General features: G+C 35.7%; 1 protein-coding gene across 1 annotated transcript; it reads right to left on the reverse strand.

Annotated features, from left to right (window-relative positions):
* Positions 1-136: 136 nt before the first annotated feature.
* LOC113355457 (chaperone protein dnaJ 13-like) lies at positions 137-6,615 on the reverse strand. The gene is made up of 12 exons (XM_026598317.1): positions 6,296-6,615; positions 5,919-6,205; positions 5,636-5,833; positions 5,399-5,513; positions 4,772-4,858; positions 3,790-3,878; positions 3,451-3,535; positions 3,201-3,254; positions 2,195-2,275; positions 1,584-1,661; positions 758-994; positions 137-575 (listed from the first exon to the last, which is right to left on the reverse strand). Exons 1-12 carry the CDS (start codon positions 6,452-6,454, stop codon positions 411-413), a joined length of 1,635 nt encoding a protein of 544 aa, XP_026454102.1. The 5' UTR covers positions 6,455-6,615; the 3' UTR covers positions 137-410.
* Between the last annotated feature and the right edge of the window lie 17,116 nt (positions 6,616-23,731).

A 23,731-nucleotide genomic window follows, 5' to 3' on the forward strand; every position in this document is an offset into this window, starting at 1 on the left:
AAACAGAGATATCTTAATTCAATTTGAATGGTTTAAAGAAATTTATTTAGCTTTTCAGATACTCTTTTCTTAATTTTCTTTGATAAAATTAAGCATACAGTGACTCACAGATAACAATGAAAATTGTAGACAACAATGAAAACGGAGTAAAACTTTTTGGAGCTTGAAGTTTCAAAATATGTAATTACACAAAAATGGAACTGAAGTTCAACTAATGTACACAACATAGGGTCAAACTCTAATCCTACCATACCTCAAGTTATCTGAAAAGTAAAAAGAAGCTTGTGGAAAGACAACTTCTTTTATCTTTCTCCTTTGTTAACTTGAAGTCAAAAGAAATAGATCAAATAAAATAATGTCAGCTTTTCTGTGATACAATTTTGCTTTTTTCCCTATAACACTGATCTAAATTATATTCTGTGTTCTGTCTGGGGCAACACCAGTTCAGCGTAGTCGTCGACTAAAACCTCATATCTGTCACCACCATAGGTGTACTCCACATGCAATTGCTTAGGTTCTCCAGGACAAGGATCACAGAAGCCCATAATGCCCGACTTCTTCACACCTGGATGTAGCTGCATCAACAAATAGAACAGGTGAAATTATTCCCAAAGAGCACATTTTACAGTAACAGTTCACCATAGATTTTCTTTCCTCAATAATGCTCTATAGAGCTGGTGCTAGAGTACTCAAAGAAGACCCCAGCAACAGATTTTGCAGGGAAAACTGAGGACTCATAAAAGTTAAAGAACAATACCTTGAGTTGGCCCGAATCAGTTACCAAAAAGTTCAGAGGTAAGGTGACATCCAGGATTTGGGAAGCTACCTCCTCTTCTACTTCTTGTGATTCACTCCCTTTGAAAGCTTTACGATTTCCATACAACGCTTTGATAATTACCAACCCGTTTTTTTCTAGTTGCTTTGTTGTCTTCCTAGTGGCCACATTTAATAATAACTGCTGAGCTTTATCAGCTTTTTCCCTTGCCTCCCTGACCTGCAGAGATACAAAAAGAATAAGAGTAAACAAAGATTAGAAAAATAGATAAACTATATTTCAATCTACGGGAGGAAGAAATATATCATGCACACACTTCATTTTACAGTACAAAAAACACTGATGAGAATATCAAAAGCAACCAAGTCTAACTGCCTATCTGCACCTGAATCTGTGATCGCGGAACTATAACTATCATGGCGGATTTCCAACAGGACGGTTGGGATATAAAAGACATAAAAATTTTCTAAATCTCGGGTGATGAACTTCACCCAACTTTTCCATGAAACATTTCCAACCATATTTTACATAACACGTAAAATTAATCTTGTATAGAGGTAGCGGGCAAACGTTTCAATGAGCCATACTGGAGTCATTGTGTGGCTACTTAATAAGAGTTGAGAAAACATATATCTAGTTCTCTGAAGAACAAGATTCCTACAACCTCGATCAGAACCAGCAATTTAGTGTTTCAAGATTCCTGGTGACTAAATACTTTCAGGACCAAAAAATGTAACAGGAAAAACATGCATGGAGCACATGGAAATGTAAAGAAAGATTAATATTAGAAAAAAGAAAAAAACCACACCTGAGCTGAAGATTGTTCCAACTTATCCAATGCTTTTCTGCGCTCCCTTTTGAGGAAATAAGGTTTGAGAACAAATGTCTGTTAATTGTGCAAATCAAGAGTAGTAGGGATGAGTCTTGGGGAACACATGAATGAATAACTGGCTAAAGGAACCTACAAAACTGAACTGAATACAACAGATAATTGTTTGTCTTCGGAATTAAGATCAACACGTGAACGGGTGGAAAATAAATCAGGGCCTTTTCAAAGTAAAAATGGATCATACACAAAATACAGATAGTACAGTCAGTGCTCATAGTGATAGGATCTGATAGTGCCAATACAGAAAATACAGTCGAAAAGATAGGGTGAGAAAATACAGTTGTACAGTTTTTATTTATCAGACCATCAACACCACGTGATCGAAGTTCATATGTTCCTTTAGACTACATCTACATATGCTTCTTCTTCTTGCTCAAGTTCGATAAACATGAATGACATAATGAGAATTGGTTCTTGCGATAAAGTACTGCTTTTTTCTTTGCTAGGTCACAGCTATAAAGTACTGCACATTAAAGCGACCAGAATTTGTTGGAGAAAACAAAGAAGAGCAAGTTATGCTCCAAACCAACCTTGAGGAGAAAATAAAGCGATGTTGGAAGCACCAATGCACCAGCTGTGAATCCCCCAGTCAACTCACTTGAGAGCAGTATCTGCATAAAATATGCCAGTATTAATTATTGTATATTAATATAGCGGACATGAATCATGAATGATGCAGAGAAATACCCTCTACTCAATCATCGTGTTTTTATACTGAACAAGTACAGCATGTTAAATCAAAAATACCAATATAAGATGCTAAATTCTCTGAACAAGCAGGGTTGCAGGGGTAGCATGCAACTCAGTCAACACTCTACACCTTTCTCTATTTTATGTTTAGATCACTGAGTAGCGTAAGCATTCAATAAGCTATTACAGAGTCTTGACGCTATATAAATATGCACTGCTTAGCATCAGTGATGATGGTCCAAATATTGAAAATGACAAAAGTACCCGGTCTTATAATATTGAAAAGTTAAACTATTGAAAAACATCTAAGACTAATCACGAAAACCCTGTTAAACGAGAGAAACCCAGCAGATCCTCCATTTGAAAGTACATATCAAGTAGAAACTACCAGGTTTGTTGGTATATACGAATCAGGAGGTGTTACGAAATCCACGAACCTATGCACCCGCATCTATAAACTTCAGGCCCGCAAGGATATTGTTTACCCAATATATATTTAAGTAATAATAATCATAGTTGTATGATACAGAAATAATATGACTGATAAGCTATGTCAATTAATTGCAGGAACACATACAACTGACGGCATATAGGACGTTTCAACATTTTTTTTGGAAAGGTGTCAATGCTGCAATGAAATAACATTTTAAAACTAAAGACTTAAAAATAGTGTTCTAAGCAGATAACTTCAAGACTACAACTCGTTACAAATCCAAACAGTGTCAGCAACAGGCTTACATGAACTCGCAATATGATTTGAAGAAGATAAACTAATGTAGTGAACACTAGAAAGGGATGCATTTTGTATAAAGAGACTACATAATTTCAAAAATGCAGTCTACTTACAGGAATAAGTAGCCTTTGGCCTCCACGGTGGAATTCGAATCTCCACGAAACCCCCTGCCAACAAAAAAGGAAAAAAAAGGTTAAGTGATAGCACTAATGCAGTACATGTATGCGTAAAAAGCCCAAACCAATTCTAAAGCACACCAAAAGGGTTCCTTAAGAAGCAATGAATACTGAACTTAACGCTACTAAAGTCTTGGCATAAAAGAAATGGAAACAAAAAATGATTAGCAGAATCTATAAAAGTCACCTGAATCCCTATTGTATAAAACCACCGGACAGAGCTGAAATCTGATAATTTCCTCCCACCCCCAACTTCAAACTCGAGAGCAGTGCTGTAAAACAAAAGGGGAAGGTCATGAAAGTATCTACTAAGAAACAGACACGCACCAACGAGCATCCATACTGAATTGCCAACACTGTACTCAACAAGAGCAATACAATTGTATGTTTACACATTATCTATATATGCATGCCATAGCCCCTGACAGATATTCCGAGCGCTCTCAGTTTGCTAATTTCTTAAGCAAATTGTTCCATCCTAAACAAACTATACAAATAGATTGTTGCAAAACAAACTTGAACACACCTTCCAATTTTCCCTGCTATCCGACCATGAGATTTGGAAGAGAAATGCCGAGTATATTGACCTGAAGCCCCGATAAAGCTTGTCCCAAACTGCAAAGGGAAAACATTTGAATGAACCAACACATGCATGAAGAAAAGGAAAGAAACCTTGCAGAAAACAAGGAAATCGTTGCAAATGTGATGACTCCAATATAACAGAAGTACATGTTTAGCAGACACCAAACTAGACGAATAAAAATGCTAGCGAAACTAAAAATAACACTATTACAGGGAGGATTTTTATTGCATACCTCTGCAGGACAAAATAATTAAATTAGAAAACTTGGAGGGCTAGAGAGGTTCTATGAGGGCTTAAGTTGCCCATACAATGTGGGACTATTCTCAACAGCGCCGGGGTTAAGGGTACAGGGTTCGGAAATAGACTATTCAATATTATCCACTGCCGTAAGAAGAAAATCGATCTGAACAAAAGATCTAGCACGCACCAAACTTTGTCTTTTAAGAACTGTGGAACTGTGGAAGAATGGTTCTAAAGACAAATTTGGCCTCCAAGATTTGTACAAACTACATCAGCTTTGCTACTGGAAATTAGTGAAATGACAAGCAACTCCGTTTATGAAATGCGTAGACGCAACTAAGCAGGAGACAGGACAAGCTCTGCTGAATTTTGTGCAGAGCGTTGGAATCTTATTATTCTTGTATGAAGTGTCTTTTTTTATCAAACATGTAGACACCTGTTCAGGTTTCTCTCACTCGAGGCTTTGACTCATCACATTCAAGATGGAATCCTAGTCTTAGGGTAAAAATCCCTAGAGTTATAATGTCTTGCAAAACTATATACTCCTTTTTGGTTCAAAATATATTAGTATACCCGAAAACATACAGAAGAAAATCCAGGTCCCAGTATCAACTTTTTGAATATGCAAAGAAGAAAATCAGTAAGTTGAGAGCATCTTTGTTCCCCGGAAAAAAAAATAGAGTACCTTAAGTTCTCCAGTAGCAGATGTTTTCTCATCCTTCTTTTGCCATCCAACAGCAATGGAAGATTCCACGCCTAAAGAAAGTTGTATCTGAAAAGACGATACAATGTTATCTTCATAAAGCAGCCTACGTTAGAGGACAAATAATTGATATCTCTAGAAGCTGGAGTTTAACAATTAGTATGAAATCGTGAAGAAAAATGGCATCGTACAGATATAACAGTTTTGACCGTGTGGCTCAAGCGGAGCAGAAGACAACCACTCTTTACCCAGAGCCCAAATATGAAATAGGGAACGGCATGAGGAGCAAAGAGGAGCATACACATAAAGTTATGAGTTATCGACAATCTTTGACCACATACAATAAACCATTGTTTTACAGATTAAATTAGATATAAACGATGTGCCTTAAATGACAACATACTTCAGGGGATGTAACATCCCTCATTATTTATGTTGTTAGTATTTAAGCTGCCCGAGAAGAAACTTGTGTATTAGATAAAATTTGCAAGTTAAGTTAGTAAAAGTATAGAAACATAAGTTAGGTTAGCTTAGATGAGGTAAATAAACCTAGTTGTTACTGGATCATGAAACGAACAATGAGTTTTTGTGTAAAATGAAGAAGCTTACATTTCCACTTGATGTCTCAGAGAGCTGCCGAGTCCACGCATTAGATAGATTGACTGAGCCATCTCTCAAGGAAACAGCAATACCACTTGTTGCACTTGAGTGAACCGACAGTTGGCTGACAAAATATAATTACAATAAGAAATGGTCATTAGACGGTTGTGGTAGCAAAGGGAATGATTAAGCTGGCAAGAGCTACTAAAAGGAAATTGACCTGACTTAGAAAATCAATTTCCATACCGTGTCATCTGTGCCCCAATTAACGCTCGCAGACCAGCTGAAACCGTGAACTCCGCCGAAGCAACGGAGGAAACCTGATGTCTCAATACTGCAGTAGCAAATCCACCACCAGAATTGTTATTAACACTCAGATTTCCACCAATTGCTATAGCATTCCGCTTTGATATTTGGGATTGAACTTCACTGGACATTGCCATCCTGATCATCATTTCAACAAGGAGTTAGTAATGCCAACAGATGAAACAAAACTTTACAAATCTACGACATTCACTCACTCACTCACCCCTGCATGATGCCACCGCCATCTAGAAACTGCGGCAAAGACATGTCAGCAAGAACTAATCCCGAAGGTCGAACATGAGATGAAATCTCTTCTTCTTCCTTTCGTCGTTTTAATCTCTCAATCTCCTCTTTAATTTCATCAGCTTTACTAAGTTTAGGTCCAAGTTCTAAACCAGAATTCAATCCTTCCATACCATATATATCATAAATCTGTCTCTTATTCTCATCTGTTAAAATTTCATATGCTTCACATATCCTTTGAAAGTTTTGTGTAGCTGTATCTTTCATCTGAAATTGAATTTAAGTATAAACAGAAATTAAGTTTTTAAGCAGCAATCACAAAAATTAAAGAGATTAGTAAAGAAATTGAAGTGAAACCTGATCAGATTGATATTTATCAGGGTGATAGATTTGAGCCCATTGACGATATGCTTTTCTAATTTCATCATCTGGAGCTTCTGGAGATATGTTCAGTAAAGCATATAGCTCTGTGTGAGGAGGACGAGCTTTTGATGCTGGTCCTCCATCTTCCTTCATCTATTCTTCTTCTTCTTTTCTTATTTCAATCGGAGATAGTTGTAGTCGGATCGGCTAGGGTTTTTAGGGTGAGAGGGTTTTAATTTAAGGTAGTCTGACTTGGGAGAAAAGAAGGATGGTATAACTTCCTTTTTTACTCTCTGATGAAACTAAAGGGTGTTTTAAGTAGAACTACAAGCAGAAACAAATGTTGATTCAAAGTTGAATTTTCCGCAAAAAGTTAAGGTCATCTTGGGAAGTCTTTTCTACAAAAGTCTAAAGCTCCGTTACCACCTAATTTCAGAACGATTTATAAAAGTAAAAAATTATTTTATTGTGGATAAAATATTTTCGTTGATTTCTGAGAGTAACTTTTATTTCTGATAACCAAACATTCTATCAAATGTTTCGTTTTTAAGAGTTACTGTGAACTTGTGTTTTCCACCAAAACTTTTTGAATGTTTTACTTCAAGTTATTTTTTGACTTCCGTCAAAAAGTAAGAAGTCAGTTTGTGTATCGAAATTCAAAACGATTTTTAGAAGCAAAAAAGAAATTAACCTTTTGTGAAGCAAAATAGTTTTGCTTCTGACTTTTGCTTCTGGAGAAGCAGAAGCACTTCTACTTCTGGTATCCAAACATGCTAATAAGAAATTGTTTTTTGACTTCTGGAAGCAAAAGAGTCGGAGGTTAGTTTGAGCATCCAATTTCATAATGACTTCTAGTTTTTAAAGCATAAAAATTAATTTTTTGTGAAGGAAAATATTTTTGCTTCTGAGTTATGGGATTGACTTGTGTATCTGTATCCAGACACTCTATTAGCATGTTTGGATACCACCCAAAAAAAATATTTTTCTAGTGTGGGAATACAATTTCATAATAACTTATAGAAGTAAAAAGGTTGACTTATTGTGAATCAAATTGTTTTTGTTTCTAGGGATGAATTTTACATATGAACTTCTACTTTTGGTACATGAACACCCTGCTACTAAGTAATATCCAAGCAAACTATGTACAACAACTACTATTTTCCACTTGTGTCTATATACTTCAGTCAAAAATTCTAGCTAGACAAACAAATGAACATCAATAAAATCGATTTTTCATTTTATGACTTTTTTTTTATTCACGATATTCGTGTAAACTTTGGATTTTTCATTATCATTGTGTTTTAAAATGGGGTCGAGTTCTTTTAGGTGTTTTGTAGAAGAAGTATTTGTACGCAACATATGCATCTTGGAGGCTCTCTAATAATATTTTTAGGATTGCAAGTCGTAGGTGAGAAACTTTGAATATGATTCTTGGATTCGGTGTGTACTTTATATTATCATTGTTTGGGGCGCTAATATTTTCTTCTCATCATCCCTGTGTGTGGGTAGAAACATAAACCATGTAAGGCGATATTAAGCCTGTTAGGCCAGGAACCAGCTAAGATGGGTTCAATGGGATGACCATGTAGTATAAGGTCCCGGCGGCTTGAAACCCTGGTTGAATAAAGTATAAGATAAGTGGTGTTTGGAAGAATATAGATATGATTAACATTGTTTGGAGGAGATCTGGGTAGGAAAGGGTGATAAAGAGGTATTTTTCTTTGTGTTTTTTCCCCTGATAACTTCTTCATTTTGGTATGAATTCTGGTCTTTTTCAACCCTATTTATCTTCGTCATAATCATCTCTGAAAAAGCAGTGGTCTAACAACCACACCCAATATTTCGCTTAGCTATCTGTATGGACAAACTCCAATATACTTTCTAGAAAATCAACTAGACAGTCAGACTCAATCTAGATAAAAGTACATCAAAGAGTTTAAATCTCTATCTCTCGATTTAAATCTTACTCAAGCAAACTGCGAGTCTCAATTTAAATACAAGAGAGATAATCTTAGATGGTACCAAAGACCAATATCCAAGTGTCAATCAATTTAAATCAACAACCAAAAGGTCGGATATTCTAATTGATTGAACAACGCACAACCTGTATTATTTCAATTATATAAACAAATATAATGCGGAAAAGAAATAACACAGACGCCAGAAATTTTGTTAACGAGGAAACCGCAAATGCAGAAAAACCCCGGGACCTAGTCCAGATTGAACACACATTGTATTAAGCCGCTACAGACACTAGCCTATTCCAAAATAACTTTGGTATGGACTGTAGTTGAACCCCAACCAATCTCACACTGATCCAAGGTACAGTTATGCTCCTACGTCTCTGATCCCAGCAGGATGCTACGTACTTGATTCCCTTAGCTGATCTCACCCACAACTAAGAGTTGCTACGACCCAAAGTCGAACACTTTAATAAACAAATATGTATCACACAGAAAAGTTTATGATAATAGATAAATCCGTCTCCTACGAATATACCTATGAGTTTTGTTCCGTCTTGATAAATCAAGGTGAACAGGAACCAATTGATAAACCAGTCTTATATTCCCGAAGAACAACCTAGTATTATCAATCACCTCACCATAGTCTTAATCGACACAACAAAAAAAGATATCGTGGAATCACAAACGATGAGACGAAGATGTTTGTGATTACTTTTTATCTTGCCTATCGGAGATAGAAATCTCAAGCCAATTATTACAATTGTACTCGTACGATAGAACAGCAAGATCAGATCACGCAACTACAATAAAAGTAGTATCGGGCTGGCTTCACAATCCTAATGAAGTCTTTAAGTCGTTAACCTGGTTTAGAAGAAGAAACCAAAGGTTAAAATAGAATCTACTATAGCTTAGCACAACTAATATCACACAGAATGTGTGGGGATTAGGTTTCCTAGTTGCTAGAGTTCTCTCTTATATAGTCTTTCAAATCAGGGTTTGCAATCAATGTTAGCTTAGTAACAAAGCATTCAATATTCACCGTTAAATGAAAACCTGATTAGATTCAAGCTAATATTTATCAACTGTTAGATCGAAAACATAGCTTGTTATACAAAAATGAAATGCACGTTCCTGGGCTTGTGTAACCGTACCCAAACTTGTACATTAATTGGTTCAACAATATTTAACCAAATGGTTAGCCATATGATCACTTTCATATCAACCATATTCTTCTTCACCATAACTAGTTCAAATGACTCAAATGAACTAGTTAAAGAGTTGCTCAATTGCAAGGAAATCTTATGTACTACACAAGACACAATTGAAAAGCAAAAACGATTTGATTCACATGAATCGGTTCATGAACTCTATAGCCACGGTTTGCAATTGCATTCCTTAGTTTATTAAGATAAGTTCACTAAACATTATTTTTAGACATAACCTACTAAAGTTCGCGGACTGGGTTCGCGGACTTAAGTTCCCGGATGGAGTTCACAAACTCCAGCAGAAATTCTCGGGCTTGAGAACTTCACCAGTTCGCGGACTGGGTTCGCGGACTGAGTTCACGGACTTAGATCACACATTACTCCGGTTCACTTGATCAACAAAGTTCACAAACTTCGGTTCAAGCAATAAGAACTTATACATATATGTGTTTCCACAACAATGTTCATATCCTCCAAATGCTTATATAGTCTAAACTCTCATTTCAATCATTGAAACATTTTCAAAGGACGTTATATAGTTGTTATTCACAAACCATTTCTCGTCAGAGCAATTTGCAAAGTGATTGAAACATAACATGACTTTCGTCACTAGGTAAAGATGAACTTGGCTAAAGCGAAAGCTTTACCAACACATATTTCGAGAAATAGATAGGCGAGGTAAACTCGACTCGAAATACCAAATGTGTATAATCTAAGTCTATATAGCAAAACGACTTTTGTCTCAAGATAGGAGATAAATAGACTTTTGAGTGATAGATAAGTTCAAGTCTCCACATACCTTTTAGTCGATGAAGATCCACCAGTTCCTTGAGTAGTCCTTCGTCTTGTATGATGATTGCCATGGAGTTCTTGAGCTTAACTACACTTTTTATCCTAGTTCGAGACTTAGCTATAGTAGACTAGAAATCAAGACTTGTAGTTTTGATCACTAACATTGACAAACATGCTTGAGATAGCAACGCATGCGAGTTCGACCGAGCAATGCTCTAACAATCTCCCCCTTTGTTAATTTTAGTGACAAAACTATCAATACTTATGGAATACAAAAAATATATAAATAAACTTTTGTAGCTCCTATTCCACGTGCCTAATCTTCAACATTACTTGAAATCTTCGTCACTTCCAAGTACTCCAATGATCCCAAAGGTTGTAAGTTTAACATCACCGTTGTTGAAAATCCGTAGCTATAACAACGATAAAACAAGAGTTCTCAATCATTGTTATACATTGTCATAGTATCATTACACAACGTCAAAGTTCAATTGTATCACAACTTTAACAACAATACTATGGTGATATGTTACTCCCCCTTAGTCAATACTCCATCTCACATGGAAACCACTCCCCCTTACATAATGATCCGAAAACCATATGTATTTGTAGTGTGAGCTACATATTAATTCTCCCCCTTTTTTTCAATAAAATTGGCAAAGGTACAAGAACGGGATCCTAATGAAATTTCCTAAAGAGGAATTTCATGACCAAAAAAAAGCATATATCATCTTATTTAGATGCAATCATAAAGCTGAAGCTAAATTCATTCATCAAGGAGTCTATTAAGATACAAGATAACCCCTAAAATATTCCACAGCCGCACTCCCCACAAAGTTTTGGCAATTAAGCACAAGCTCAAAAGAACTCTCCCCCATTTTATGACATTCCCGAAAGAATAACAAGAGCGACCTTAATTTCAAAAAGAAAAGAAGGATTGGACATACCAAATTACATACAAGTATGAATTTGAATCCAAAAAACTCAATTAGATTAATCATAAGAGAACCCATGATTTACTTAATTAGAAATGCTCAACACAAGTAAACTTATGGAGACTTAAAAAATACTCAATTAGATTAATCACAAGAAAACTTACAATTAATCTAATCGAAATACACAACTAAACTAATCACAAAAATAATCAATTTAATTGGTCATACTCGACATAAGAGAAACTATGGAGCAATGACTAAGTTAATCATGAAAATAATCAACCCAGTCAAAAACGCTCAAACATAAGAAAAATTACGGAGTCATAACTAAATAACCAAACAAGATGATTAATTTAGTTCAAAATGCTCGACATAAAGTATCTCACGGAACAACAACAAAGTTAATCATAAAAATAATCAACTTGGTTGTTTAGTGCTCAACATAAGACACATTACGGAGCCTCACAGTAATACATAAAAATGGATCAGGGAATATCAATTACTTCGGAATACACAAGGATTAATTCTATTTTCCATTACTATTCGCACAACAACATTCGATAGACATAATCCTTGCAAACAAAAGATTTTAACCTATCTTCCATCAATAATTGACATAATAGGCTAAACTTTTGTATTTGTCCAAATTCCATTCATTCTTTTAACAATACATGCGTATCGACTTACGAAAGACTTTACTTTTGACAAGGTATGGGACAATCATAGTTCACGGATGCAAACATACATATCCCATAACAAATTGCAGTATATAAAACCATAAAGATTAATACTGCAAAAATCAATCTTTGCCCATGGAAGGTACAATCTTTTTCGCACGTATTTACACCAAGAGTGGTTACCAAAAGCGTATAAAAATATTTTCTTAACAAAGAAGAACATACAAAGTCATTAGAGACCATGCATCATAGTTCACATAAGATGATAGTGAACATTCAAGAATCCCATAGCAATGTGTACTACTGCCCATTCTTGAATTTCCTTATTTTTAATTCACCAACATCATTCTTTTAAAAGCTACAAATGAGCTTAGAAGAGAATTACTCCAAGAATCCAAGTGCCCAAGTCCAGTAGAACAAGTACGAGGAAACAGAGCAAAACACTAAAAACAAAATATACGGGACAAGGACCAACCTCAACTCATTCACATTTAGGATTTATCATCACCATTTTGAATATAATTCAACGAGAAAGATAATGCAAAAATAATGAGGTCATTCCGAGTTCGGACGAGGAAGTTACGGCCAAAACAAGTTTACCGACGTTAAGTATGCATACTGGTTTGTGAACGAATTTTCAAGTCCGCGAACTTAAACCCCTGGATTTTGATTTTAAAAGATGTTATGCAAACCTGATAGGTGTACCATGAAGCCCAAACATCCCAAACTAATTTTTTCAAACCTAAACTTTTAAAGACCTTATACACAGATCAAGTTAGATAGAAATGAACAATAAGCAAGGTACATGGACCATTACAAGTACTCTAAGCAAATAAAAACATAAATCTTGTTCGGGTTTATAGACGTACCTTTTTATAAGAATCCAGTCGAATTCTAGAGCCTTACCAAACATAATCCTTGTGCCCCAATTCTCGTGCTTCCCTCACCGTATACATAGAAGGGCATTCCTTGGTGAGGATGCACTTACAACACAATCAAGTTTCGTTGGGGTGAACAATATCTTTCTCACCATAAGTGACCGTTGGATTATCATGAAATAGATCGCTTTTAGAACCTTTCACATCCAATTCCATTTTCCAAAAAACTTGTTAAGTTCCAACATCATGGATACTGCCTTCTCCATAGTCATGGAATTTTTTTGAAGATCATTCCTTTTCACACTCAAAGCATCATTGGCTTTCTTTGGTACCCACTTTTGAGTGCGTTTAGGAACAACCAGAACCTTCTTCCCATTACTCTCTTCAATATTTCTCGGAAGATAATTGGATTGACTATTCTTTTGCAAGTTAGTCTTTCTCCATTTGGGAGTATCGGATCTTGTCTTCGTCTTTACTAAGTTATCCTTTTGATAACCATTACGATTGTGAAAAGGATTTGTATGACGTTTATATGCAAAAATAGGTTTATCACAACACTGATTCCTTTGTGTAAAGGTTGGACAGTTACAACCTGTAGCATTAAGGGGATAAGCCTTAACATATGATCTTGGTTTCACAACTTCTTGTGATGCCCAAACAAGAACATCATGAAGTTTCTCATTCCTTATACGAAAACGACATCTCCTTTCTAGGTGACCTTTATTTCCGAAATAGTGGCAAACATAAGAAATGTTCTTACCTCGATCCGTATGTGCTGACTTTGGAGGTTGATATACTTTGATCTTTCGAACCTTAATTGTCGGTGAAGGTATTTCACTTTTTCCATCATCGGAAACCTTTTGTTGATAAGAATCACTAGCCTTGACAAATTTTACCTCTTTGCTAATACTTGGAGCATCTATTCCCTTATATCCCAATCCCCGTGTATCACGATGATTTTCACTTACTCCTAGCATAGTGGTTAATTTGGTTGAACTTGTATTGAACTTTTTCAAGTCATCTTCCAACATCTTGATTTTATCAAGAGCAGCAGCTAAATCAGCCTCAAGGCGTTTTTCTCGAGCGAGACAAGCACTTTCTCTGTCATCAAAACTAATTTGTTGAGATTTAAACCTTGCTTCAGATTCTGCAAGTTTCTCTTCCACCAAAAAGTACTTTTGATAAAGATTATCACATTCAAGTGACTTCATACGTAGGTTTTCCTCAGAATCCTTGAGGATCAATTCGTTAGAACGATTCGAAAAATAAACACCTGCGTAACATCTCCTCAATTTCTTGTTTTCTCGACAGAGAGGAGTCAGAAGAGGTGAGACATGAGAAGTTGTAATCTTCTTCATATTACATGAATCCAAAAACTTAACATACTCTGATACTTCCTCATCAACATATCTATCAATATCTGAATCACCTTCATCAGAAAGTTCATCCAACTGTTCTTCTAGGAGAGTTTCCCAATCAACAGTTTTACATCAAGAGAATGTTTAGATATTGATTTAGATGTGACAGTTCTCTCAGGTGAATCCAAATTTTTACAATCATCTGGTAATTTCTGAACTGGTACGTGATAGACACATTTTTGTGTCCGATTTGTCTCGATTCTATATATTGTTAGGGCTCATTTTTGTACTTATTATGGTGTTTTATTTATTTGTAGGTATTTTTGGCCAATAAACATTTTTGGAAAAAATTGGCTCGAAAAGTTGTCGGAAAGCACCCGGAGGACACTTGCTATTCGGACCCCCGGTTTGGATAAGGGGCACCCTACTCTGGATAAGGGGGGCCCCCTTTTTCTTCATCGTTCAAACACAATTTTGGCGGGAAACTCTATTATTACCTGCTTGAATTTGGGAGCATCAGTTGGACGTGAAATAACGAGATTCAATGGCTGATTTTTGTTGGGCTGGACTTCCTAGAGCATAACAGGGTTGGTATATATGATTGGATCGAATGAATTGGGTTAGATCGACCGGGAGAAGGAAACAGAGGTGTTGTGGTCATGGGTTGCTGTTGGAATATTTTTTCGACAATTCAGGGAAAGGCTAGAAAAGCTTCCCCAACATTCTTAGTTATCTAATAAAGAGTTTGGAAGTATTGGGAGATGTCAAATACGCGTGAAGAGAGTTTGGCAGAAAGAAAACTCCGAAACTTGTTGTGGAGATAAACCAACATTTTGGGGGAGATTTAATCGAGTTGTGGCCTATAAAAGGAGAGGGGATAAGTCATATAAGGGGTACGAATCCTTTCAGAGAAGTTTAGAACACCACAGAGCTCCAGAGATCGAGTTGCAGGAAAGTACCTTATTCTGCTGCTGCTGCTGAAGAGGAAGAACATTGACGCACAAGCAACTGTCGCAGAAAACTATCGTTGTTTCACAGCATAACCTATGTGTCGTTCATCATAGCGTTTGCATTAGGTCTTTAGCTACTATTTCTCCCTGTAACAGTGATTCTGCAACATCAACAAACTGTTGCGAATCGTCTGTATTATCACTTTTCATCTTTTTAATCATCTTTTGAGCCATAAACAAATATTTTGAGATCATGATTAATATGAGGAGCTAAACCCCATTGTTGAGGCGATAGAGGAAGCTATTTTTCCAACAAAAAGTGGTACAATCTATTTTATTTAATTTATTGCAATTATTACTATGATTATTTGCCTTGAACTTTTATTGAATATGATTTTTATTTGAGTGATTGTGATCTATTTTGATGGAGTATGCTTAGTTTATAGACTCTTGATGCTTCATACTTGGTGTTTACAATTATTACTTGTGAAAATCTATTAGTTGCAATATTTTAGAATCAAAGTAAACGAGAAAATTGCATGAATATAAATATTTGGACCAAATCACTTTGAACTTGGAAAATAGTGGAATCTTAGCCTCAGTGTTCTTTTAATATTGATACCAACTTTGTCAGTGTTTGTTATAATTATTAGTGAGTTTTCTATTTAGTTTTGAATTTAAGTCTAAAGTTATCCTTCACAAGTTCGAGAATCGAATCACTTTTTACCACTGTCTACAAATCACATCAGTACGTTATTATAAATAGACTCGTCCATAATCAAATCGCAACAAACACAGAATTATAAGGTCTTTAACGTGTTTGCCTACTCTGATACCAATTGAAAAAGCGAGGGTCTAACAACCACATCCAATATTTCGCTTAGCAATTTGTATGGACAAACTCCAATATACTTTCTAGAGAATCAACTAGACAGTCAGACTCAATCTAGATAAAAGTACATCAAAGAGTTTAAATCTCTATCTCTCAATTTAAATCTTACTCAAGCAAATTGCGAGTCTCAATTTAAATACAAGAGAGATAAACTTGGATGGTACCAAATACCAATATTCAAGTGTCAATCAATTTAATTCAACAACCAAAAGGTCGGATATTCTAATTGATTGAACAATGCACAACCTGTAATATTTCAATTATATAAACAAATATAATGCGGAAAAGAAATAACACAGACACCAGAAATTTTGTTAACAAGGAAACCGCAAATGCAGAAAAACCCCGGGACCTAGTACAGATTGAACACACACTGTATTAAGCGGCTACAGATACTAGCCGACTCCAAACTAACTTCGGTTTGGACTGTAGTTAAACCCCAACCAATCTCACACTGATCCAAGGTACAGTTATGCTCCTACGTCTCTGATCCCAACATGATGCTACGTACTTGATTCCCTTAGCTGATCTCACCCACAACTAAGAGTTGCTACGACCCAAAGTCAAAGACTTTAATAAACAAATTTGTATCACACAGAAAAGTCTATGACAATAGATAAATCCGTCTCCCACGAATATACCTATGATTTTTGTTTCGTCTTTTGATAAATCAAGGTGAACAGGAACCAATTGATAAACCGGTCTTATATTCCCGAAGAACAGCCTAGTATTATCAATCAACTCACAATAATCTTAATCGACGCAGCGAAAAAAGATATTGTGGAATCACAAACGATGAGACGAAGATGTTTGTGATTATTTTTTATCTTGCCTATCGGAGATAGAAATCTCAAGACAATTATACTCATACGATAGAAACATCAAGATCAAATCACACAACTACAAGAAAGGTAGTATCGATATGGCTTCACAATCCCAATGAAGTCTTTAAGTCGTTAACCTGGTTTGAAGAAGAAACCAAAGGTTAAAGGATAATCGACTCTATCTTAGCACAACTAGTATCACACATAATGTGTGGGGATTAGGTTTCCCAGTTGCTAGAGTTCTCCCTTATATAGTCTTTCAAATCAGGGTTTGCAATCAATGTTAGCTTAGTAACAAAGCATTCAATATTCACCGTTAGATGAAAACCTGATTAGATTCAAGCTAATATATATCAACCGTTAGATCGAAAACATAACTTTTTATACACAAATGAAATGCACGTTCCTGGGCTTGTGTAACCGTACCCAAACTTGTACATTAGTTGGTTCAACAATAGTTAACCAAATGGTTAGCCATATGATCACTTTCATATCAACCATATTCTTCTTCACCATAACTAGTTCAAATGACTCAAATGAACTAGTTAGAGAGTTGTTCAATTGCAAGGAAATCTTATGTACTACACAAGACACAATTGAAGCAAAAAAGATTTGATTCACATGAATCAGTTCATGAACTCTATAGCCACGGTTTGCAATTGCATTCCTTAGTTTATAAATATAATTTCACTAAACATCATTTTTGGACATAACCTAATCAATTTCGCGGACTGGGTTCGCGGACTTAAGTTCCTGGATGGAGTTCACAAACTCCAGCAGAAATTCTCGGGTTTGAGAACTTCACCAGTTCGCGTACTTAGCTCAAGCACTACTCCGGTTCACTTGATCAACAAAGTTCGCAAACTTCGGTTCAAGCAATAAGGACTTATACATATATGTGTTTCTATAAAAACGTTCATATCCTCCAAATGTTTATATAGTCTAAAATCTCATTTCAATCATTGAAACATTTTCAGAGGACGTTATGTAGTTGTTATTCACAAACCATTTCTCGTCAGAGCAATTTTCAAAGTGATTGAAACATAACATGACTTTCGTCACTAAGTAAAAATGAACTTGGCTAAAGCGAAAGCTTTACCAACACACATTTCGAGAAATAGATAGGCGAGGTAAACTCGGCTCGAAATACCAAATGTGTATAATCTAAGTCTATATAGCAAAACGACTTTTGTCTCAAGATAGGAGATAAATAGACTTTTGAGTGATAGATAAGTTCAAGTCTCCACATACCTTTTAGTCGATGACGATCCACCAGTTCCTTGAGTAGTCCTTCGTCTTGTATGATGATTGTGATGGTGTTCTTGAGCTCAACTACACTTTCTATCCTAGTCCGAGACCTTAGATATAGTAGACTAGAAATCAAGACTTATAGTTTTGATCACTAACATTGACAAACATGCTTGAGATAGCAACGTATGCGAGTTCGACCGAGCAATGCTCTAACAATCTCCTTCTTCTGGTTAACTACAATTTTGGTTAGCAATCGTCAATTCCTTTAAATTTTCAGAGAAGGGGATTCCCTCTACTCTCGGTGTGAGAATCCTAACCCAAAAAATATGAAAGCCGATCTCACTCATCATTCTTATCAGAATAATAATGATTCAATGATCTTATTTTCTTCCAACATTTATAATCTACTAAAGAAAACATAGACTCAAACACAAATCCACCAAAAAAAGCATGCGAGGGATGAGAGATAAAAACAATTAAAGCATTGTTAGGGAACGCATCCATTTCGGGTTGTATTATTATTATTATTATCATTTTTTTTATGGATTCATCATTATTATTATTTTTTAAACTAGGTCGAGTTCTAATAGGTGTTTATGTAGAAGAAGTATTTGTAGGCAACGCATCAATTTCAGAGGCACTTTAATAATATTTTTAAGATTGCTAGTTGTAAGAATTGAACTATCACAGTCACAATGAGGAAAAGAAGGGTATTCAGTCACATTATGTTTTGGATCAATAAAAAACTTTAAAAAGATAAACTCGCAAAAAAATCAATTTTCAATTCATCTTTTTGATAACGATAAACTAACAATATAATCAGGTATGTTGGACATGCTACCAGCCATGATGTGCATATCAGGTTTGTGAAACCCGATTATAAACTCATAAAGTCGGAGTCGGAAAATTTATAATAATGTTACTTCATCGAAAGTTAAAACGCCAAGTTATAAATATATGTTGAATACTCCCTCTGTTTCAAAAAGACCGTCCTCTATTCCATTTTGGTCTGTTTCAAAAATGTGTCCAGCTTCTGTTTATAGTCATATTTTTTCAATGAACTCACCCTTAAGTTTATTATTTTCATAATCTTTATTAATAGTACCCAATCTAAAATATTAATGAAATATGTATAATTAACCGTTTCATCTCTTAATTCCCCAAAACTCTTCTCTTCTCATAAAGACCACTTAAACCTAAGTATACCATCTTCTCAAAAGCCCATTTAAACCTATCTTTAAAACCAAACTTAAACCTCCCTTATCCTTCCGACTGCAAATCCCATCCAAACTAATTCTTCCTTTTCATTATGACTATTCTTGCTTGGAATTGTCAAGGCATAAACCTCCCACTCTCAATTCAGCATTTGAAAGGACTAGTTAATCTTCACAAGCCTAGCATCCTATTTCTCTCTGAAACACTTGCTAACGATCAACATATAAGAAGATTAGCACAATCCCTTCAATTCAATAATTACTTCAACATCCCAAAAATTGGAAGACGAGGAGGACTTTTCTTAATGTGGGAAGATAACCTAAATATCCAAATATTACTTCAATCTCAAAACTACATCCACACAAAAGTTACACCACCGCTTCCAAAACAACCATGGTTCTTCACGGGTATCTATGGCCCTCCACATCCGGATATAAGGAAAAATCTTTGGCAAGAATTTCCAACAATCTTCAGCAATATTAATCCGTCTACACCCTGGCTATTGATGGGAGATTTCAACGACGTCGTAAATCAATCGGAAAAAAAAGGAGGAAGGCAAGTAACATATGCTCAATCTGACCCTCTCCTCACTCTGATGGATCAGATGGGTTTTACAGATTTAGGATTCCGAGGAGACCCATACACTTGGACAAACAACCAAATGGGGCAAGATATATCCTAGAAAGATTAGATAGGGCTTTAGCAAACCAACTATGGAGGACGGAAAACCCCCATGCGGTAGTTACTCACCTTCCAAGAATAGCATCTGATTATGCCCCAATACTACTTCAGAAGAAAGCAATAGATTGGAAAGGAACAAAAACCTACAAATTCGAACACCTATGGCTCTCTCATCCCCAACTCAAACAAATAGTCGAATCGTTTTGAGAACAACAACAAGATAATGAACCTACATTCAACCTCCATCTAAAGCTCATTACAACAGGACAAACTCTCTTAGAATGGAACAAGGAAACCTTTGGCCACCTACCAACTAAGATCAAGAAATCAACAACCAAGATAAAGAACGCCCAACACCAATGTGCTTCCCAAACAGGATCATATCTAGAACTTTGGCTGATTCAAGAAAAACAACTGAGAATATAACATGAAGAACTATTACAATGTCATGCGACATATTGGCAACAAATATCTATAATTCATTGGCTTTAATCAGGCGATCTCAACACAACATATTTCCATACTAAAGCTACCATTCACAGAGCTTGTAACAATATACAACAACTACAAGACTCACAAAACAACTGGATTAGCAAAAATGAAGACGTTGTTCAGCTCATCCTGGATCACTATTCTCAGCAATATACAGCCCCGCCTACAAAAATAAATGAATATCTGTTTACAAACATCAGACCAAGGTTGACTCCTAGACAATCAGACCAACTTATGAAGGAAGTAACTACAACAAAAATCAAACAAGCACTTTTCTCCATAAATTACGAAAGTGCTCCGGGACCGTATGGCTATATAAGTAAGTTTTTTAAAGTTTTCTAGGATACAACCCACCCTCAATTGATAGAGATGGTTAAATATTTCTTTAATAATCTTAATATGCACCCTCTCATAAATCACACAAACATAACACTAATACCTAAAGTAGACCACCCTTCAAAAATTTCACAATTCAGACCAATAGGACTCTGCAACGTCACATATAAAATCATCTCAAAAATATTAGTCAACTGATGTGTTTTTCAATGATGTTGTAGTCATAAGTTCGTTGAGACTTGTGAAAGCAAAAGATTTTAGACTTATAAAACTTAAAAATAGAAAACTTATTGCAAAATTGATTTCAAGATATTAAAAGTAACCAAGACACTAGATTCCACTATTATACATGAATGAACGATACCAAATATGTTTCAAAACTCTAACTATCCTTTAGGTCCTTTATTTCTTAATTCACACATAATCAAACATATTTCCAAATATTAATTGTATTCCCTAAGAATAGACTATCAATCAATTAAACAAAGTATAATCTATCAAATTGAATCACAAGTAATTAAGAAAATTATGTGAACATTTAGAACTCAGCAAAAGCGGAGATTGAATGAATTATAAATTGTAAATTAGAGAAAATAAAACTGTTACCAATCATTCATGCATAGATAGCTTCATCCATTGCCTTGGTTGCGCGAGAATTAGCTCATCATCATGGAAACACGCTCAAAATTCATTTTTATTGCTCAAAAGGTGTTTACAAAGATGAAATGGGAGAAACAATGATAAAACAGTGATTTTCTTTTCTCTCCCAAAAAACTCTCCCAAATGTGCTCTCTAGCTCTCTATTTATACTCACAAATACACATCACTCAAATATATTCTTCCATAACTCCAAAATCTTCTTCTTTTTAATTAAAAATATCTTCAGAATTTTTCCTTCTCTTTATTCTATATATTTCTTTACTAAACCCATATCTTCTTTAATTCGCAGAATAAAATCCAAGATAAAATCTACTAAGGATATCTTTCTTGTTTAATACAAGATAACTTCCTTTTCTTTAAAACTTCATGTTTGTAAGGCAAGAAGATATTCTTATCTTAAAGATAATAAATCTTTTACCGTTGAAACCAAATTTCCTGCCAATTTTTTCTTTTCAAATCAAGGAAGAAGATGGAGCCCCCTTAACCAGTAATGGGGTGCGATTAGCAGTTGGTTCCCTGGGGTGCCCCTTATCAAAAACTGAGAGTCCGAATAACATGTGTCCTCCGGGTGCCTATACCAAATTTTCAAGCCGAATTTTCCAAAAATGCCTACAAACACATAAAACACCATAATAAGTAGAAAATCGAGTAACCAACAATACTGAAAATTGAGGACAATTTGGTCACAAAAATGTGTCTATCAAATACCCACAAACTTATTATTTGCTAGTCCTCGAGAAAATCTAATCTAGAAAAATAAAAATGACTACACTTAGCACGTGCATCAAGCCATTAAACCGCTAGGTGGACCTAGCGACGGAGTGTTGTCTCCGGAGGGTTTACCAGAGGTGTACCCACAAAACCTTTACTCCAGACCCTAGCTATCTACGCAGAACCTTGGAAGGCACTAAAGAATCTCCTTGGTTGACATACAATCATTGACTATAGGAGGAAGTACCCTGATGCGAAATTCCAATTGTTGTACACGAGTTTGCACTCAGCATACTAAAATTCATATATAAGTGACAGAGCTCTACTCGGATAGTTTCTAGACATCATAAACGGAGTCAACCAATCACATGGAAAGATTAAGAGGATGGATAAAGAGAAAAATAGATGGTTCAAAGTGAACGGTGTTTCCCATATCTGTCTGAAGGCCTCTGGCAAGATGAACCTATCCTAATGGACTGAGATACCAGTCTGACTAATATCAACACAACTGGCATATACAAGGGGACCAGTGGTCGATAAACCTAACTTTAGGTCAATACAACTGGCATATACAAGGGCACTAGTGTTCTACTTTATTGATTTTATTCCGGTTGGTCTGATGGTCTGGTCTCAAATTTTTTTTTTCCCTTTTTTTTAGGTATCTCAATCACCCTAGCAATGGTAACAACTTGAGTCGTGTGCCCCACCAAATCACTTAAGAAATAAAAACAGAAGGGATTAGGATTCAACGAGTTATGGCGAAACTACCATGTTTTTTTTTTAATTCTAACACTTGAGCTCTGTGCTTTTATGAATAGACTCTTTAGATGTTTCCATCTAATCAGATTGGTTCCTCAACTCCTACAACCAAGATGTTCCCATCCACTTAGATTGGTTAGTGCCAACCTTAATAAGCATAAATTTCTAGGCTCTGGAGTTTATTTATTGCAACTAAAAGCTAACAAAAAGTTTCTTCCCCACCCCCAAACTTAAATATAACATTGTCCTAAATGTTTATAATGAAAGAGCAATACCAAAAAGTAAGGTAACACGAGGAATCAGTAAAGAGAGAAGTCGGAAAGATAGTACCTGGGTGAAGAGAGAAATCAAAAACTAATATACAACATACAATCACCTCGATGGTCAATCAAGGGTAAACAGGGTCCTCCAGATGGACCTCCTCAACATCACCTGTAGGAAAGGGCTCTAAAAAGGGTTTCAATCTCTGACCGCTAACCTTCGAAGAACTACTACCATCTGGTGTCTCGATCTCAACAGATCCATGAGGAAAGACAATGCGAACAATAAAAGGACCCGTCCACCGAGAACGTAACTTCCCAGGGAAAAGATGCAAGCGGGTATCATACAGAAGAACTTTTTGACTTGGAGAAAATGACTTTCTTAAAATATTCTTATCATGCACAAGTTTCATTTTGTTCTTATACTCCTTCGCACTATCGTAAGCATCTATACGAATCTCTTCCAACTCATTGAGCTGGAGTTTCCTATGGGCTCCTACCTTGTCAAGTGAAAAATTTAGCTGCTTAACAGCCCAATAAGCTCTATGTTCTAACTCAACAGGTAAATGACATGCCTTGCCATACACAAG

This window comes from Papaver somniferum, chromosome 3 (assembly GCF_003573695.1).
Source record: "Papaver somniferum cultivar HN1 chromosome 3, ASM357369v1, whole genome shotgun sequence".
In the NCBI taxonomy this organism is placed as follows: domain Eukaryota; kingdom Viridiplantae; phylum Streptophyta; class Magnoliopsida; order Ranunculales; family Papaveraceae; genus Papaver; species Papaver somniferum.

What these genes read in the sequence shown, in the direction of transcription:
- LOC113355457 (XM_026598317.1), bottom strand. Translation starts at nt 6,454, where the DNA reads ATGAAGGAAGATGGAGGACCAGCATCAAAAGCTCGTCCTCCTCACACA. An exon ending in GCCAAAGGCTACTTATTCCT is followed by an intron (nt 2,276 to 3,200) that starts GTAAGTAGACTG and finishes TATTTTATGCAG; the next exon opens with ATACTGCTCTCAAGTGAGTT. An exon ending in TGGAACAATCTTCAGCTCAG is followed by an intron (nt 995 to 1,583) that starts GTGTGGTTTTTT and finishes GTATCTCTGCAG; the next exon opens with GTCAGGGAGGCAAGGGAAAA.